Source organism: Vigna angularis, chromosome 4, assembly GCF_016808095.1.
Source record: "Vigna angularis cultivar LongXiaoDou No.4 chromosome 4, ASM1680809v1, whole genome shotgun sequence".
In the NCBI taxonomy this organism is placed as follows: Eukaryota; Viridiplantae; Streptophyta; class Magnoliopsida; order Fabales; family Fabaceae; genus Vigna; species Vigna angularis.
This window is the reverse complement of record NC_068973.1, coordinates 1540882-1560640: the sequence shown is the minus strand read 5'-3', so window position 1 is coordinate 1560640 and position 19759 is coordinate 1540882. Positions and strand designations below refer to the sequence as shown.

Genomic DNA, 19759 nt, shown 5'->3' with positions numbered 1-19759 from the left:
TGATATTTCCCTGTTTGTTCACCCAACCACTCTATATTTTCACAACTCTAACCTCAAATCTTCATGACTTCACCTTTTTTTTTTTTTCTTTTTCTGTTGTATCACATCACAAATTCTTAATGAGATATTTACTATTGGATCATTTGTTACCACCTTTTCTTTTGATACTATTTCCAATGCGCTCTTTTAACCCTTAGTTTGACCTTCTTAGCTTTGAGCTCTTTCACATTTAATGAATAAGCGTTATTGCCATAAATGGTAATTGGTCACTGTTGCAGGTGACTGACACAGTTGCATGCTCATTTATAGTCATTCATGGATGATAGGCATGCTTTATCAACATAGTCTCAGCTGCTACCAACTCATCTATATATCTCCAATGCATGTCATGCAGACGCATCATAATCAAACCTCTCAGTTTTCTTACACATATACACACTTCAAGAGAACATGTGAAAGCATGCACCATTACCATGAAGCTTGGGACTTCTATCTTCTGCCAATAATACATGCTCACAATCCAAGAACAACCACTACCGCTTCCCAACCCACAACTACACCATTAAATTTCACTTGTCTTCATGTGTCTTTCTGTTAATAAGAGCAACTATTTGAGCTAAAGAACAACCCACCACCGCTTCCCTCACTAACTCCTTCACTCGTTCAATCCCAAAATGAGAGAAGCATCAATGAGGATTTCAACCCTTGGCATTGTGCTCTTGTGTTTTTATTCTGCACTCCTTTGCCGTGGAAATGAGAGCACCATGAGAGTGCTTTTGGAGGTGAAATCATCGTTCACTCAAGACCCAGAAAATGTTTTAAGTGATTGGTCAGAGAACAACACCGATTACTGTAGCTGGAGAGGAGTGTCATGTGGATCAAAGAAGCTCAATGCTTTGGATGATGACGACGACTCGGTGCAAGTGGTGGGATTCAACCTTTCCGATTCGTCACTCGGTGGGTCCATTTCACCTTCACTCGGTCGTTTGCAAAACCTACTCCACCTTGATCTCTCTTCTAACCGCCTCGAGGGTCCTATTCCATCTGCCCTCTCCAACTTAACTTCGTTGGAATCTCTCCTTCTCCACTCTAACCAACTCACCGGTCATATCCCCACCGAGTTAGACTCGCTAATGCATCTCCGAGTATTGCGAATCGGTAACAACCAACTCAATGGCCCGATTCCCGAGACACTTGGGTATATGCCCAGCCTTGAGTACCTTGGTTTGGCCTCATGCAGACTCAGCGGTCAGATCCCGGCCCAGCTAGGTCGACTCAGTGAGTTGCAATATTTGACTCTGCAGGAAAACGAGTTGACTGGGTCGATTCCGTACGAAGTGGGGTACTGCTGGAGCCTTGAAGTCTTCAGCGCCGCTGGGAACAGACTCAATGGCTCGGTTCCGAGTGAACTGAGTCTACTAAGGAAACTTCAAATTCTGAACCTCGCCAACAACAGCTTAACCGGGTCAATTCCGAGTCAACTCGGGCAGCTGAGTCAGCTTACATATCTGAATTTAATGGGTAACGAACTCGAGGGTCGTATTCCACCGTCTCTGGCTCAATTGGGTAAACTTCAAAATCTTGACTTGTCAAATAATACGCTCACTGGGGAAATTCCAAAGGAGTTAGGGAACATGGGTCAGTTACAATATTTGGTTCTCTCTGGGAACAAACTCCATGGAACCATTCCAAGAACCATATGTTCCAATGCAACAAGTTTGGAGAACTTGCTGATGTCAGATTGTGGACTTCATGGTGAGATACCAGCTGAGTTGGGTCAGTGCCAATCCCTGAAACAACTTGATTTATCAGGCAATGATCTCAATGGGTCAATACCTATTGAGGTTTATGGGTTGATGGGGCTAACTGATCTCTTGCTTCACAACAACACTTTGGATGGTTCAATCTCTCCCTTCATAGGAAACCTCACTAACATGCAGATTCTTGCATTGTTTCATAACAACTTGCGGGGTAATCTGCCGAGAGAGATTGGGAGGCTTGGGAAATTGGAGATAATGTATCTTTATGATAATCAGTTATCAGGGAAGATTCCTTTCGAGATTGGTAACTGTTCAAGCTTGGAAATGGTTGATTTTTTTGGAAACCATTTCAGTGGTGAAATTCCCTTCACTATAGGGAGGCTGAAAGAGTTGAACTTTTTGCACCTTAGGGAGAATGAGCTTGTGGGTGTGATTCCCCCCACACTTGGGAACTGTCATAAACTGACTGTGCTGGATTTGGCAGATAATCGGCTCTCAGGTGGCATTCCTGCAACATTCGGATTCCTCAGAGAGTTGAAGCTGTTCATGCTCTACAACAATTCTCTTGAAGGTAGTCTTCCTCACCAATTTGTAAATGTAGCAAACCTGACCAGAGTGAATCTTTCAAATAACAGACTGAATGGTAGTTTGGTTCCATTATGTAGCTCTAGTTCCTTTCTTTCTTTTGATGTCACAGATAATGAATTTGACGGTGAAATACCCTTTGTCCTGGGAAATTCACCTTCCCTTGACAGGCTGAGATTAGGTAACAACAAGTTTTCTGGTGAAATTCCAAGGACATTGGGAAAAATCACCGCATTGTCATTGTTAGACGTCTCAGGAAATTCAGTCACAGGTGGAATACCAGACGAGCTTTCTTTGTGTAATAACCTGACACACGTTGATTTAAACAACAATCTTCTAACTGGACACATACCACCATGGCTTGGAAGTTTGTCTCAATTGGGAGAGGTTAAGCTCTCCTTCAATCAATTTTCTGGGTCTATTCCACTAGGCCTACTCAAACAGCCCAATTTGATTGTTCTTTCCTTGAATAACAATTCTCTCAATGGAAGTCTCCCAGGTGATATTGGTGATCTTGTATCTCTTAACACCCTCAGGCTGGACCATAATAACTTCTCTGGACCAATCCCTCAAGAAATAGGAAAATTGAGCAATCTTTATGAGCTGCAGCTATCTAGGAATGCCTTTAGTGGGGAAATACCAATTGAGATTGGAAGTCTCCAAAATATCCAAAGCATTTTGGACTTAAGTTACAATAATCTCTCTGGTCATATCCCATCTTCACTTAGCATGCTGTCAAAATTGGAAGTACTTAATCTTTCTCACAATGCACTCACTGGAGAAGTGCCTTCAGCAGTTGGTGAATTGACTAGCCTGCAGAAGCTTGACATCTCTTACAATAACCTTCAAGGAGCATTGGATAAGCAATTCTCCCGCTGGCCTCGAGAGTCATTTGAAGGGAACCTTCATCTTTGTGGAGCCTCTCTTGAAAGATGCAAAAGTGGTGATGGTTCCGGCAATAAGCGATCAGTCTTCAGCAGCACATCAGTGGTTATAGTCTCTACACTTTCAGCTTTAGCTGCAATTGCTTTACTTGCACTTGTAGTGATCGTCTTCTTTAAAACCAAGCAAGAATTTTTCAGGAGAGGCAGTGAAGTGAGTTTTGTTTTCTCCTCTTCATCACGAGCACATAAACGATCGTTGATCCCTCTAAACGTGCCTGCAAAGAGAGATTTCAGGTGGCACGATATCATGGGTTCCACAAACAATCTAAGCGACGAGTTCGTAGTTGGTTGTGGAGGTTCCGGGACAGTGTACAGAGTCGAATTGCCCTCTGGAGAGATCGTGGCTGTGAAGAAGATTTCAGGAAAAGATGATTATCTGTTGAACAAAAGCTTTATAAGAGAAATCAAAACTTTGGGGAGGGTCAAACATAGGCATCTGGTAAAACTGATGGGTTGTTGTAGCAACAGAATCAAAGGAACAGGTTGGAACCTATTGATATATGAGTATATGGAGAATGGGAGTGTTTGGGATTGGTTACATGGGGTGCCTCTCAAAGCAAAGAGGATCCTTGATTGGGACACAAGGTTCAAAATTGCAATGGGATTAGCTCACGGAGTGGAGTACCTCCATCATGATTGTGTGCCAAAGATCATTCACAGGGACATCAAATCCAGCAACATATTACTAGATTCCGACATGGAGGCACACCTGGGAGACTTTGGACTAGCAAAATCACTTGTTGAGAATCCAGAATCTACTGCAGAATCTAATTCTTGCTTTGCTGGATCTTATGGATACATAGCCCCAGGTAATAGTTGATCACACCATTGACTTGAATTGTTCTTTATCTCATTCTTTTACGAAACATAGATACGATTAGAACTGAAGTTTTGTCTTTTTAATGCAAACTTTTAATACCCTGATGAAACTTTAATTTAATCTAATCAGAATCTCGTTCCAGAAACATCTAAGTATCTTGTCCAATTGTTAACCATTGATTGACATTTCTATATTTTTAGAGTATGCATACTCACTGAAGGGCACAGAGAAAACTGATGTGTACAGCATGGGAGTGGTGTTTATGGAACTTGTTACTGGAAAAGTGCCAACAGATGCAGCTTTCGGAGCAGAGATGGACATGGTGAGATGGGTGAAGATGCAGCTTGAGAAGGAAGGCATTGCGGTTGAAGCAGTGATAGATCCTAAGCTGAAACCCCTTTTGCCTTGTGAAGAGTTTGCTGCATTGCAGGTGCTCGAGATAGCCATACACTGCACAAAAACTGCACCACAAGAGAGGCCAACATCAAGGCAAGTATGCAATCATCTCCTTCACGTATCCAACAACAAAATTGTGGATTTTGAGAAGAAAAACATGGATCGTTACTGGTGATTTTCTTTCCGACATATTCAAGATGAAGGAAGACATGTTTGCTAATGTTGCTGTGTGTAAGGTTAGCATATGTTTCTGCATTGCTTCTTCCAAAACTTATCCTATATATTAAGATTATTTCGTGTTTGGAATGTATCATTGGCAATGCAGGTGTCTTCTTTTTAATATTTAGTGTCAATATATAAATATTTCTTATATATATTGTTAAGTTTCTTTTACAGAAATCTCTTGTCGTTTAATTGATAAAAGTAATAATAAAATGTTTATATATATATATATAATATAACACAGGAATCAAAATCAGTTATAAAAATATAAAAGAAAAGTAAATGCAGTATACCATGCTAAGATATAGAAAGTAAATAATCCCTGAGTTTTCTTTATCCAAAAATAAAACAATACAATTGTCATTTAATTTATCAGTAAAATATCTAAGTTACACTATTTTTTTTAATATAAACAATTTATTTTAAATTAAAAATGTAAGATAAAAAGATAGTATAGTATTAACAGTCATTTTGTTTGTGTGTGGGTGTATATGAAATCTTTAATGAATAATACAAAAATGACACATTATAAAATTGCAAAATTAATAAAGAATATGGTAATTGAAATAATATTAATGTGAGAGTAGAGAACAATGTTAAACTAAATCTATGTTGTATAAGTGAGAGGAAAAAAATAGAATAACTCAGTTTTTTGTTCTTTTAACTAAATGCTAATATGTTTATCTAAAGTACATTATGATAGATAAATCATGTAACGGTGACATAGGTTATCTTTTTAAGGATGATTACTAAAAATATTTAAAATGAAAAAAAAAATCACTAAGATTCAAAAATTGATATGATTTTACAATCCAAACATTATTGAACTTAAACTTTTATGCAAAATCTTCATTTACATTTACATGCGATACAAAATATTTGTGGAATAATTTCGGTTGACCTTTAAAATTTTGACTCTATTTCTCAAATGTGATTAATCTTGACAATTTTTTAAGTATATAAATTTATCAACATATAATATTACTTATTTCTCATATGAAAGTTTAAGAAATTATATTAAATACCTTAAAAACTAGTATATTAAGCGGAAGAATCTTATATTAAATGTGGTTTCGTTATGATTTGCATATGAAATCACATGAATCATTCTAAAAATATCTTAAAATTTGAAAAGGTAGGACAAATTTTATCTTGAATTATATTTTATTTTTATTGTGATAATTTACTTGAGTCTCAACTATATAAAATCACGTCTAGCTAGTTAACATTTCAACTGAAAAAAATGATGTTATGTACAGCATATATCATAACCTAACTATTGCTTCTAATTAATATACGAAATTCAAATTCAAATTTAAATTATTCCCACATTTCAATAAAAGAAACTACAAATTAAAATTCAAGCTATAATTGCTTAATAAAATGATACACATAAATGAAGACATACACCCACCAAAGTAGCTACAAATTAAAATTCAAATAATATAATTGCACAATTAAATCGGACACGTCTATAATAAGCTACAAATTCAAATCAAAATCGTTTCAAATTCATCCCTACTTAAAATAAAATTTAAATGATTCTTTCAAAAGTAATGCCCATCAATACACATTTATTAGTATTCTAAAATGAAAAAGGAAGCCATTTTAGTAAAAAAAAATGAATATTCTAATTAAATCACAGGACAAGTAACATATTATAAATCTAAGCAAGATATTTAAAATTGATATTATGATTAGGACAGTAAAAGACTCTCAAAATTGTAAATAGTGAAATTGTAATATACCTAAACTCTAAGATTCTAAAGTCTTAAGATTTTACTTTTCGCAAAAGTATTATATATACATATTATTGTATTAAATTTTAATCCGGTTTTGATTTTACTTGAACTAAAATCACTAAAAAGATAAAACTGATATGCAATGAACAATTTAAAAAAAAAATACAATCACGCAATTTTAATCTATGATTCTAAGAAAGACAATGTAAAACCGTAAAATCTTACGAATCAAATTTCATTTTGAACTTTATAATCTTTATATTTTTTATTTAAACAGTATTTCTGCCATCATGTCAACAACTTATCTCTTATTAACTTATTAAATAATATAATAATACATATATCAAATCGTACTGGAATTTTTATTTTAATAATATCACAAATTAATTATTTTTTTAAATTTAAAAATGGTAGAAGTAAATAATTAAGTGTGAATATCTTTTTTATTTCAGTCATTCAGTTAAAAAGTAATTAAGTGTGATAAAAGAAACATAAAGGAAAACAGAAGGAAAAACTCAGTACCAGAAAACAGTTTGATTCCTTCCTGTAACTATTATATTTAGCATTTTTTTTTATATCTAAATATACTATTTCAGTATTATTAGTGATGAAATTTGGTACAAAAATTTTGCAAAACTGATGAGATTGTTTAGGAAAACAAAATGAAAAGAAGATGAAAGTGTGAAAGGAAAGTGTAAAGTGAGTGAATGAAAGCACAAAATCAGAGTTGCTTGTGAAGTTAATTTGGTCAACAGAATGAAAAAGTAGAGAGTGATCTGCAAATAGAAATAAATAGGACGCTCTCTTTCTCTATTTTTTTCTCTTTTTCTTTACCCCACAATCTCAACGGTTCAAACTCAACGTCTCTCTCTCACTACACCATACTGTTATATTCGTCTATAACAATTCTAAGTTTTCTAAGTTCTGTTGCACTTTTCCGACACTCTGTTTCCTTATTCTTCTCACATCAACCAAAACAAACCTCAACGACGACAAGCCTTCTTCCATTTTTAGCCACACCCCTCTCAACCAAAAGACACGTTCCTAGGTACCAGGAAACAAACATTATCAGCCAACGTTATTTTTTGTTTTTTTATTTCTCTACTTTCGTTACGAAAGAGCTCTAAATAGAGGCAAAGAAAACGGGAATGAGGTTAAGATGATTTGGAGCATTAATAAGCCATAAAAGCCTCCCTATTTTCCGTTCCACAACTCGTTTCTCCTTCGTATTCTCCCTCCTTCACTCCCTCCTCTGTTTCACTCTCCCCTGTTTTCTTTTATTTTCTGTCTTTTTCTGTGTTTCAGCAAAACGAGAAGAGACTTGTAAGGTTGCAATGTCTCCAATATCTCCACCCGTTTCCCTCAAATGGGTTACCTTGTTTCAACGTTCACACGCTCCTTCGTAAAGGTTTCCACAAACCAAGACAAAACAACAACGGACACATGGCATCTTCCGAGGTTGAGATTGCTTCTTCCTCGCCCTTCGGTTCCGTTCTGAGAGACCGCAACCACCGCGAAGAATGCAGGGAAAGCAACGCCAAGGGCACGCATAATCATCATGCCAAGTTACAAAGAAACAACAAGAACTTTGTCACGGACATTAACACGTGCCGGGGGGTGTCTTCTGATTCCGCAACAAACGAAAACAACAGCGGCGGCAGCACGAACAAAGGCGTTAACCAGCGTAAGGCTCCCAAAAACAGTCGCTTGGAGAAACTTCGTTTCACACGAGCCAACTCCTTCAATGACAACGGCAGCAGCAACAACAACAACAAAAAGGAGACCTCTTTGTCCATGTTGATCAGCCCCAGACACTCACAGCTTCTCGATCGATGGGCAGCGAGACAGGCTCGGGAGATGGTGTCGAATTTGGAAAATGGGGCTGAACTGTTGTCAATGGATGACGTTGACATTTTCCCAAGGACACCCAGTTCGACATCTGAGGAAGAATCGTGCTCCTTGGAGATCCCTAATATGGCTGCCTCTTCTCTTGTTCAGATATGGGAGAAGAGACTGAAACAATCAGGTGTCTCCAAAACGAACACATCGTCTGAGAAGATTGGTTCGTCCTCTTCTCCCACGAATGAGAATGCTAATGCTTCATTCCCCGAGGAAGAATGCTTTGATGGACCCTCAGGGAATGAAGAAAGTTCCTTTCAGTCCTCATTTCCTGAGTGGGAATCGAGTGACCATTCCATTTCGCCACAAGCCAGGTCTGAGAGTGGTGTCAGTGTTGCTAGCATCATAAAGAAACTCACTTCTACCAGCCAGAATCAGAGTCCAACAGCTTCCTTTGTTGATGAGAATGAACAAGAAGGGTATTTTAGTAGTAGTGTGACAGGTTCTCCTTGTAGAGAGCGTGAATGTGGTCAACAACAACCACCTTCGGAGCATAAATTGGTGTGTCCCCTGCGAATTAGAGGGCGTCAGGCATTCAATGATATGCTTATGCAGATGGAGAATGACAGGCACAGGGAGCTCAACAACTTGTCAGAGCGTGGAACCGTGTCTAAGTTCGCACAAAGAGGTCGCATTCAGGTAAAACAGAAGCCAAAGGGCGGTTCTTCTTCTTTTGCTATGTTATGTTTTTTACTAGATCTGATTCTGACTACTTTTCTATGCATGAACGCAGGCATTGCTTCGGATTAAATTATTGCAACGTGATCTGGTGGCTAATGATCGCTCCCGGCAGAATTCAACATCATGTGAAGTAAACAACAGACATTCACAAGGGTCTGCAATTATGCAATTAAGGTTTGACCATTTCAGAACTTCATGATTGATGAATTCCTTTGATTAAACCATACCTATTGATTTTGCCTTGTCTAAAAAAGAAAGCTATTGAATTTAAAGGCAGTAGAAAAATGCATTGAAGGATATAATTTTAAATGTGATGAGAGTTGAGAAGAGAGTAAATGCATTTGGATTAGCATTTTCTTTTGTAGCTGGCTTTTTGTTTCAAGAATATTTCATTTATCAAGTATATCAAGTGACCGCCACTAGGTGCACCAGATACATATAGTTTGCACTCATTATATGCACAAATTCTTATCTATAAATCTGACCCAAGTTGGTAATTTGGTGAATAAACAATTTTAATTATTTTTCGTAAGCTTTTGACCATTTAATTAAACATAGAGTTCATTTTTGTGCCATCTAAGTTTAGTTCTTTAATAAAATGAACACAGCGAGATCCCTCGTCATTAAGTTTTCCTGAAAGATACTAAATGAGAAATGTTTTTATGACATACAGGGAAAGATTTTGCAGTGGGGTTGAACCTAGAATTCCGGTCCATGCAGAAGTAGCTAACCCAAGAAGTCCTCAAAGAGAGGCAGTTAACAAAACCACTCAATTGGGTAACTCTGCCACCACTAATCAAGTCAGAAAAGACACAAGAAACCAGACAGCTCATGGTAGTGCAAATCATGCCACAAAATCCCCGCAAAAGTCTGTTTCACATACTAGAATAGATCATAATACAGAAGAAGCTCCTCCAAGTTCAGATGTCATGATCCAAGAAACAAATCCACGTTCAGATGCCAAGGCTCAACACAATGACTCAAAAGAAACTAGTGAGGCAACGACGTCCATGACTGATTCAGGTCTAAAAGAGATGACAGACAGGGCAGAAGCGAGTAGCGAACAGAATGCTAATACTAAAAGTAGTAATGATGAGACAGTAAATGAAGAAGATATTAGTAACGAGCAGTATGCTGAATCCAGTTACCAGGAGACAGTAGAAGAGGCAAGTAATCAGAATTATGCTGAAAGCAGTTATGGTGATGAGATGGAGGGAGAGGAAACTGACCAGAATTGTGACTATGAAACTAATTATAACTGGATCAGTGAAATTTCTAGGCCTAAGAGCTATTGGGAAGAGCGCAGGCAAGCCTGGTATAGAGAGATGCTTGAAACTGGTTCTCAGAATGAGGATATAAGGAGGCTTCTTGAAAGGTACATAATTTTCTATTAAATTATTCCTCTTGTGTCAGTTGCATAAATGACTAGATGGACAACAAAAGAAGATTTTTAATAATGTTCTATAGTGAAACTATTTTTTTGTATAAACTTCATTCATCTGAACATTAGTATATTATTTTTGCAGAAGAACAGTGTCAAGTTTCCTTTCTAGTGACTTTCGGGATAGAATGGATAGATTGATGGAATCTCATAGGGGAACTCAAGCACATTTAGTCAATAGCCAGGACTATGAGGAAAACAGCCAAGAATTGATGGCATTTTTACAAGAACGCTTGCATTCTGCAAGAGCTTCTCAAGATGGAAGAGATGCAATTGAGGAAGAAGAAGAGAAGGAAAATGCAGATGAGCATGAGCATGAGGATGAGAGCTTGATAAGCGATCCATATCATGAAGCTGGTGGTTATTCTAATCGTTCCTCATCATGCAGTTACAGGGACAATGAAGCCGGTGACGATTTTGATAGAGTTGTTTCACTATCCCGACAACCTTATCAATCTCAATCTTTCTATCAGGAGAGTCGGCAATCTGCATCTCCATCCACCAACCATCATTCAATGGTGAGTTTGCATTTGGTATGATCTTGATACATATGGTGAATACAACCGGGCTCCTAAATCTCTTGTTAAATGCAAAAACTTCTCTGCATACAGGAAATGGAACTCATATATGATTTGAGAGGGCACATGGAGCAACTCTATCACGAGATGTCTGACCTGAAGAAAATCATAAAGGGCTGCATGAATATGCAGATGGAATTACAACAAACCATGAAAGTAGAGATTAACTCAGGTTTGTGTTCATTTCTATAATCTTTTAATTCTCAACGTGAGTGTGTTAATACAATTGATGCAATGAAAATACCATTACAGTTGAAAAAGAAAAAAAGAAATCCCGTAACAGGACTCCAAAAAAGAAAGGCAACTGCTGCATTTGCTATGAGGTGAAAGTTGACTCTGTTTTGTACAGGTAATTAATTAATTAATTGCTTGTGAATGAAAATGATTTGTTTGTTTCCATTTTCGGAGAAAAAATCACCAACTTCATTGCAGGTGTGGACACATGTGTGCGTGTCTCAAGTGTGCCATCGAGCTGCAATGTAACAGTGGAAAATGTCCCATATGTCGGGCTAAAATAGTGGATGTTGTTCGAGTATATATTGACGGTTAGGTGTCACATTCGACAGAATCTCATCACTCCATACGACTATCCTTAGCAAGCTGCTACAATTAACATCACAAACCATACACGAGTTTCTCCTTTTTTACATGTACTTTCGTCAAGGGAGTGTATGATTTTTTTGCGGAGAAACAACATCACTGTACATTATTTCATAGTTTTAAATTTAACCCTTTTTTTTTCTTGTTCATGTGTCAGTGTTCAGCATAATAAAGTCCGAGTCTTGTATTACAAGGATATATATAATAATAAAACTAAGACAAACGCTTACACAACACCCACATGTATATACAGAGGAAGGGTGAAAAACAAATAGCATCAAATCAAAAGAATGATATGTAAGTTACCTCTTTTTTCTTTTGAAATTAGAAAGATCTAACATTAGTGGCAGCTATAATCTAATAGTGCATGAAGTTAGAATGACAATAAAAACGCGGGAAAAATTATATTGTTACTATACATGTTCCTGTCACACTGGTCATTGTTTATTATACATATATCTTCTTTTTTTCATTTCTACTCCTATTAAATGCAAGTTCATAAGAAATAATTCTTCTAGAGGGGATAAACATTCTGAAAACTAGACATATCATCGTAGAGAATGCTAATAAAGTATAGTACGGTGGTCTAAAATAAATGGCATTATAGCGATTGTGAAAAATCACGTTACTTAGAGAAGGGACTAATTTTTGTAACACCATCGTGTTGACAATGGCAACATACTTCTTGAGGTAGGTATATTCATTATTCAAATTTCCCAACTTAATGGATCAAATTTTGTATAGATATAAACTTGGATGCTATCTACTAAATTTAAACAAATTTATTACTGTCAACGAATTAACAGGTTTAACCCTTGCAACGGAGTTTACGAGAAGAATTAACATGATTAATAAATATGAATTTCAAGAATTTATTTGACATATTTCTAAATCGAAAAACTACTACAAACTCTGAAAATTCAGGTAAGGGTAACCCAATTTGCAGGTTTTGGGTTTAGCGTAGAGGACCACAAAGGAGGTCATTCTCAATCGCTCTCATTGAATCATCTTACAAGCTGGACTGTACCTGGATGTGACCAAGCTAGTTCTTGCTACTTGCTAGTACCAATCTGCCTAGCTACTCCCATCATCTACTCTTTCGTTTTCTGTTTTTTTCAGAGCCCAATTCCATAAGTAGACCTTATTATCAAGACTAACTTTGAACTGTAAATTTGGCTCAACTTACATGGATTGAGATAAAAAAAAAGTTCCAGGATTAAAATATCCACACAAAATATTATATGGATCAGTATCAACCTTGTGTTATTTTTTGAACATGAAAAATATCGTTTTTTAAATATATAATTAGATATATAAGCAACACCTTAGTATTAAAGGTGGGTATGGATTGAATTTGTTAATATCAACTAAATCCAATAAAATGATTTGGATCTAAAATCTAAATTTAGTTGCTGCAGTTAAAATAAATTTGGATTAAAATTTATATCTATTTTAACTAGATAGGCTATATTTGAATTTTTTTTCAATATAATTTAAATTAGAATAAAATTAGATTTAATCTACTTTATCAATGAAATTAAATTCAATAAGATCAATCCAATAAACTTAATTATTAAATCAATTAGATATGGGTTATGTTAACTCAACTTATATCAACTCAATTGAACCATTTAGTTTAGGTTAACTTAACTTAACCTTAAGCTACGATTAATTCGACTCAATTTTAGATTATAATTTGGTCTTTTGATTGGAGTCAACATAATCCAACATTCAACTGAGACTAACTTTAGTGAACTATTAATTGATGTCCACTTTGACAAATTATCCGAAGCCGACTCGAGACAAACTCAACAAACCATCAACTAAATTACATTTTCAACCAAACTAACTCAATTAATACGAACTTACTCGATCGATCTGTGTTCAAAAGCTGACTGTGCAGACCTTCGACTAGAACCAACTCAGTTGAATTTCAAAGAGGATCAACACGAAATTTAAAGCCAAATTCCATAAGTCACATTCTAGATTACCTTATTATCGAGACATAGCACAATGAACATGTGTTGCAATCATTATCGCTTCCCTCTCCGCAAGATATCACGTAATTTGTTAGCTTTTTAATCTAAACATTGTATCTTACTGCATGGTTTGTCTTGGATACTGGAGTGAGTTTACAGTTACCTCACCAATGCATATAGCCGAGCCAGCCAGCAAGGGCCCAGGTGCACTCCCGAGACAAGTCCAGCTACTGATCACGAACGTCCATGTTCCAAGCCGCAACCAGGGGACCAGTATTTTTCTCTTAGATCGAGGATTGGGCCCATCAGTATTTTCTACAGCAGAAAACTATTGAACTAATCTCCAGGTAAAGTAGAATATAACTTACAGGTGCTACTCTATTTGCATAACCAAAGAACAAACCTTGTCATTTGCTTAAAGAACCAAAATTACAATCCTGTGTCACACCTTTGTGGATGTGAGGGGATCAATATGGGATCATCTAGGTGAAGTAGCAGTTAAATTTATGGCATATTACTACCAAGAACGTGTTCAACTGGTATAAGATTGTTTCAACTAAACAGAACTTTCAAGTTTAAATCATGGATGTAGAACTGCACAAAACACTTAGCTGTGTCATCCATAGTAATCTTGGTTAACTCGATGATATTGGACCAGTTTGTTTAAACTTAAAAGGTACTTTTTTAAAAAAACCTCTTATTTAAGAAATAGGATTAACTTGTTAAAACAACATAAAGCTGTCCATTTAAAGAAATAAGAAAATAGAAATCTATTTATTTTATTGAAAACATACCTTTCAAGAAATTAAAAACAAAAATACTGACCCTTCTCTCCAATTAAAAAAAAAAAAAGACCCATGGTCTACGAAGAAAAAATGATGACATATTTGTTCTTGTTTGTAAATGGTGAGGTTGAAAAGGAGGAGCAAAAGCTGGATGCAGAAAGTACGCGAAGCAGCCCCACTGGGTTTCCTTACTTGAAGAGCACGTATGAACTGCATTGAAAGGGTTGAAGTCCACACATAATTAATGCTGTAACTGCTTTGTCAGCTTTCCTCCCTTCTCTTCAGACAGGGCATGTACATCCAAAAGAAAGACATAGTAAATAACCATAAAAAGAGAAGGACCATATAATACGGCCCATAATAACTGCCAACCCAGGAAATGGAATTGGAAAATATATTAAATATCAAAACTACCATTCTCAAGTTTTTAATAGACATCAGAATAAACAAGTGCAAATGCACTCCACTCCTCTGATTTTTGGAAGTGGCCCAATGCTGACCCATCATTCATTACTGATATATAATGCTACATCTTTATTCAATGGATGCCAACTAAAAGATACATTACCTCTAGTTGGAATTTAATTTCATAAAATTAATTTATTCCTTAACTTTGATTAATATATGACTAAATTAATCTAAAACTGATCAATAAAAAAGTACAGTGATTGAATTTTTCTAGCTTTAAAACAAACAGAGGAAGTTGAAATAGATAACTTCCACAACATAGATCCAAATCCGTACTTGATGTACAATGATAACATCCTTGTACCTACTAGTATCATTAAGATGCTCCAATTAGACTTTGGCATTTCCCTTATATATCATGTATCTCATTCTTGTGTCTAATCATATCCTTAATAGTGGTCACTGATTATGTGATCAATCACTTTAATTTCTGGCTTCCTAAAATCAAGATCTAAAATAAAAAACAAAATGTAAAGTCGGAAAATAAAATTATAAAAGTCTTGGAGTCTAGTTTAAAAATTTACTCCACTTCTATTATCATCCATCACAGTATACAATCGTACATATAAACTTATTAAAAGTCATGGTTCTGCTCAATCTGATCTATGTAGTTGTCACTTTTCAGTATCTTTATCCTGACCATAAAGTCCACAAAGTGTCGTTCCTGGTCCTAAGACAATGACAACGCTAACTCCAGCTGTACCCAGCTTAGATATCAACCACCAAATACAGCTACTTTTAACAATAGGCAAAGCTAATCTTACTGATATTTGAACAAGCAAACTAGTAATTATCACCCGTATCCTAGGAGTCATTTATGAATTTGACTTCCTGAGTATGATGTGGCAAATGCACTCTTGACGAACGAGTAGATTTTTGTTTTGTTTGAAATTTGAAACAGACTTATGTAGTGTTACACTCACAAGGAAAGTAAACTCCAAAAAATGTAGAACATCCCTATCAATTGAAGAATGATCAATCTTAAGACAAGTGACCTAGATCTAACCAAAACCACCACCAACACACGTGATATTACCGCATATTTCCATGACAACACAAAGAACAAAAGAAAGGGAGCAGAAGATCATCAACACTTTATATGTAGTATCAAACAATACTTCCCTTGTTTTGCAGTAGATGAAGCAACCCAAAATATAAAGAAGCAAATCCTAGTCTAAAAGAACCAAAAATATACAATTGAGGGAAGAATTTGATTGGGTTTTGCACCAATAACTAAAGCCTTTTCAACTTGGTGAGGTTAGCTAAATTGAGTTTTGCACCAATGGCATAGAAAAGCGTAATCTAAAAATGTTTCACATTTGCGTCTTTCTTCTATTTCTCTCCCTTATTTTTGTACTGGGCGTAAGCCAACCGACATACAAATAAATGGCCTATCAATACTAGTTATAGCCCACAGAATCGTTAGGCATATGGTGATCCCAACTGTCTAAGACGAGGGTGGTAGGACATTTGGCATTCTGGGTTTTGCACATCAAATCCTACATTTTAACTATTTCTCCACTCAATTTTTGAACTAGGTGGAAATTAACCAGATACAAATAAAATGACAGTGATAGGACATTTGGCTTTAGCATGAGCAGATAAGACAACTACATTCAAGTTTTATGACAGGAGTAAAAATATAAATTAAAAAGGTTTATAGAAGGCAAATGAAACCCCTAATAGATTAATCTCTCCCACAAAAGGCTAAGTCAAAAATGCTCCTTAGATCCTTTTAAAACCAAACTTACACCACCAGGACTATATCATCCACAATGGCTCTCGAGATCTAAATAAGTACGAGGGTAACTTCATGCATATTAAGAATCTTCAAAATTGTGTTTGCATTGTATGAATCTAGCAATCTTAGATCTTTACTAGCAACAAGTTTGCGGCACAACTCTCTAAACTTATTCATATTCTATAGTCTTAACTCAGACCAGTTTATTAGCCCCAGTTCTACAGTACTTGCAAAATAGCAAACAATGAAGACCATAAATCAATTCAATCAGAACATTGAATCAGTGGTCAAGAAGAACATGTAATGCGTTCAACGACAACAGATAAAACTAGCAGCATAATATAAATGTGATCAGTTTCGAGTGCCATAACACGTCAATTCTATTCAAGCATCTAATACACAATTGACCAATCTACTTGAAACTGGGTCATTGCAATTATGTATTTTTAAACAGATTACGATTAACCATTAAGTCGTAAAAACAAGAAAAGTCATTCCTGTATAGTGTAAACAGAGCACTAGCAAATGCTAAGCACAGCTCATACTATAACACAAAGCTACAGCAAGAAATTCCCTAAATTCTGAAAAGCTAGAAATAAATGCAATGCATTCGGCAGATAAAATCCAACAATTACAAAATTGTTGACATCAAATTAACTATTTCTCTTCTAACAAATAATAATATGATGTAACTTCCACTGTATGATGCTATTTTGTATTATTTGCACGTAGATTGCAGGTCAAGGCTACTACTGAACATGTAATCCTCAATTGTAGTTTAAAAAGAAAGAACTACCTGACGGTCATCTAGGTGTAAGATAACAGTAAGAAGCAACCACCACAAACTCCTGTACCAAACGAAATTAGCTACTCTGCAAGGCACACCCTATCAGCATAAGATCACTCGAATGTAAAAGGGTTTTGATAACAATAGAAAAAGTCGCAGTCAACCAAATCCTGAGGATTGTCTAAAACAAGATGATAAGGCTTATTCAACTACAACTTACAAAAATTGAAATTGCAGTGTACTGTGTATATCAAAATACAAGGGAGGAAACGATAAAAGCAGAAAAACAACATTGACCTCCTAAATTAATTACACTAATTATTAGATCAATGTCACAATCGAAAATTTTATAATAAATAGTAAAAATGAAGATAACAAAAAAGCAAGAAAAAGAAATGAAAAAAGGCTGCATTTGCAACCTAATAATGCAATTAACCGTGTACAGAAGAAGGTGGAGAAAATTAAAACGAAACCCCACAAAAAAAATAATAATAAATAATTCTATACCACAAGATACAATCCTATACAGCAAAAAACAACAGCAAAGGACAATCCTATACCACCACCATGTGACCGCACATCTTCGCGAAACCCCGGCGGTGATGATAGATGCGAGGGCTGTCCATCTAATCCCGGCGAATTCTCTGGTGACAGCGCATCCTCATCTGGCGGAGGAGCACCTTCAATAGGCTTGGCAGTGACAGTAGGATTCCTGCCAAAAATCTCCCTCGGCAAGAGAACCTTGGAAACCCCAAAAATGGCAACAGGGTTCTGATCAAAGACGGTCTGCGTGACTGAGGCCTGTACAATGCCGGTGTTGATGGCAACAGAGCCATTCACACGCGAAATGTTGAGTGTGAAACTACCAGCACCCATGGCCTCAGTGGCGAGGGTGGGTTGGAAGGGGTTAACAACCGATTCAAGCGAGCCAAGAGGGTAATAGGAATGGAGGACATGGAATTTAAGAACCACCCCTTTTTTATCTGCAGGTAGAGACTGAAGGGCCACAGAGGGTGGAAGATCAGCAAAGGCATCATCCACCGGTACGAAAAGAGTGATTCCAGCACCACCCTCATCAGCCTCAAATTCCTAAAATTGGAAATTAAACAGTTAGTCAAATGTCAAAGTCTAAATAATGTATATATGATAGAGAGCCTCACATCAGTAACATCGTAACATAAAACTAGCTAATAAAATTCAAACTCAGTATCTGAATCACCAACACTACCTGAACTACGCCGGAGGCCGCGAGCATTGAGGCGGCGACGTTGAAGTTGTGGCCGTCGATTAGAGCTTTGGTGATGTTGAGGACGATGTTGGGGCGGGTTTCGGACGCCATGAGGTCGAGGCCGTAGGGAATGAGGAGGGAATTGACGGCGAAGATGGTGACATTGTAGGGTAGGGTTTTGACGAGGGACAAAACGGTGACGTTTGAGGGGGAGTAAGGGGCGGGGGAGCGGATCGAGACGAGGCCGGATTGGGGGTCGCGCGTGAGGTTCACGGAGCCGAAGTTGTCGGTAGCGCGTCCGGTTGTCTGGAGGAGCGTGGTGACGAGTTTCCCGGAGGAGGGGAGGGCGCGGAGGTCAGACCAGGAGAGGAACTGGAGGAGGACGTGGTAGCGTAGGACATCAGCAAGGGCGGCGGGGGAGAGGTGGTGGCGGGCGAGGTGGTCATCGGCGGCGAGAAAGGCGTTGGGGACGGCGAGGATGGAGAGGGAGGAGCGGTCGGAGAGATCCGCCGTTATAGGCGTCGCGGAGGCGAGGAGCGCGGTGAATTGGGAGAGGTCCGGGACGGTGGAGAGCAGCGCGGTGAAGTTGAGAGCCGTGGACGCAGGTGGGTTGGTGAGGATGCAGAATAAATAAAGCAGGGCGAGGGCATTTTGGGTAATCGAAATTCCATGGTGAGATCGAGAACGCATTGTGTTGAGCAGTGTTGCCGGATTGAGAATTGGACGGTGGTCTGCGGTGTTAGTTAGTGGTTGTTTTGTTTGTTGTGTTCTGTTCTGTGTCGTGTTGAGTTGAATTGAATTGAGATGAGAGAGTGAAGTGAGGTTGTGAGTGTGTGAGCATGCAAATTGCATATTGCAAGCTGTGAATGATGAGATGAGCACTGGAGAAGTGATGCAATCATGATGTGGATTGTTTATGTTTTTGCTTCCATTATTATTATTATTATTATTATTATTATTATTATTATTATTATTATTATCACATATACCATCTTCTTCCTCTTCTCTGTTTTCTCTCTCTTCAACCCATCAATCAATGTTAATAATTTCTATCTTTCTTTCTGCGATCTATTCAACCAAATTTATGATAACTGCCCCTTCAA

At 37.1% G+C, this 19759-nt stretch overlaps 3 protein-coding genes across 8 annotated transcripts; 2 read left to right on the top strand and 1 right to left on the bottom strand.

The window, feature by feature from the left end:
• The first annotated feature begins 400 nt into the window (after positions 1–400).
• LOC108321036 (LRR receptor-like serine/threonine-protein kinase GSO1) lies at positions 401–4845 on the top strand. The gene is made up of 2 exons (XM_017552664.2): positions 401–4098; positions 4310–4845. The coding sequence occupies exons 1-2, from the start codon at positions 675–677 to the stop codon at positions 4678–4680; spliced, it is 3795 nt and encodes a 1264-aa protein (XP_017408153.2). The 5' UTR covers positions 401–674; the 3' UTR covers positions 4681–4845.
• Positions 4846–7264: 2419 nt separating this feature from the next.
• On the top strand, positions 7265–12130 carry LOC108321050 (uncharacterized). Its single transcript, XM_017552694.2, has 7 exons — positions 7265–9007; positions 9102–9223; positions 9723–10424; positions 10576–11008; positions 11102–11240; positions 11321–11417; positions 11501–12130. Exons 1-7 carry the CDS (start codon positions 7913–7915, stop codon positions 11616–11618), a joined length of 2706 nt encoding a protein of 901 aa, XP_017408183.1. The 5' UTR covers positions 7265–7912; the 3' UTR covers positions 11619–12130.
• Positions 12131–13560: 1430 nt separating this feature from the next.
• On the bottom strand, positions 13561–19547 carry LOC108321047 (fasciclin-like arabinogalactan protein 4). Of its 6 annotated transcripts, XR_008248490.1 has the most exons (5): positions 18657–19547; positions 17989–18517; positions 17438–17489; positions 14625–14711; positions 13561–13962 (listed from the first exon to the last, which is right to left on the bottom strand). XR_008248490.1 is itself a non-coding variant. In XM_017552687.2 (4 exons), the coding sequence occupies exons 1-3, from the start codon at positions 19506–19508 to the stop codon at positions 17449–17451; spliced, it is 1422 nt and encodes a 473-aa protein (XP_017408176.1). In that variant the 5' UTR covers positions 19509–19547; the 3' UTR covers positions 14403–14711; positions 17438–17448. The 6 variants fall into 6 exon arrangements, 3 of the variants coding, with proteins under 3 accessions (XP_017408176.1, XP_052732733.1, XP_017408175.1); XR_008248491.1 differs by lacking the exon at positions 13561–13962 and having other exon boundaries at positions 14403–14711; positions 17438–17513; XR_008248492.1 differs by lacking the exon at positions 13561–13962 and having other exon boundaries at positions 14403–14706; positions 17438–17513.
• Positions 19548–19759: the final 212 nt, after the last annotated feature.

Excerpts from the sequence above, each read along its gene's own strand:
- LOC108321036 (XM_017552664.2), top strand. The coding sequence starts at position 675 with ATGAGAGAAGCATCAATGAGGATTTCAACCCTTGGCATTGTGCTCTTG. Across the intron at positions 4,099-4,309 it reads TTATGGATACATAGCCCCAG|AGTATGCATACTCACTGAAG; the intron begins GTAATAGTTGAT and ends CTATATTTTTAG.
- LOC108321050 (XM_017552694.2), top strand. The coding sequence starts at position 7,913 with ATGGCATCTTCCGAGGTTGAGATTGCTTCTTCCTCGCCCTTCGGTTCC. Across the intron at positions 9,224-9,722 it reads TCTGCAATTATGCAATTAAG|GGAAAGATTTTGCAGTGGGG; the intron begins GTTTGACCATTT and ends TATGACATACAG. Across the intron at positions 11,241-11,320 it reads GAAAGTAGAGATTAACTCAG|TTGAAAAAGAAAAAAAGAAA; the intron begins GTTTGTGTTCAT and ends ATACCATTACAG.
- LOC108321047 (XM_017552686.2), bottom strand. The coding sequence starts at position 19,508 with ATGCAATTTGCATGCTCACACACTCACAACCTCACTTCACTCTCTCAT. Across the intron at positions 18,518-18,656 it reads CGGCCTCCGGCGTAGTTCAG|GAATTTGAGGCTGATGAGGG; the intron begins GTAGTGTTGGTG and ends TTCCAATTTTAG.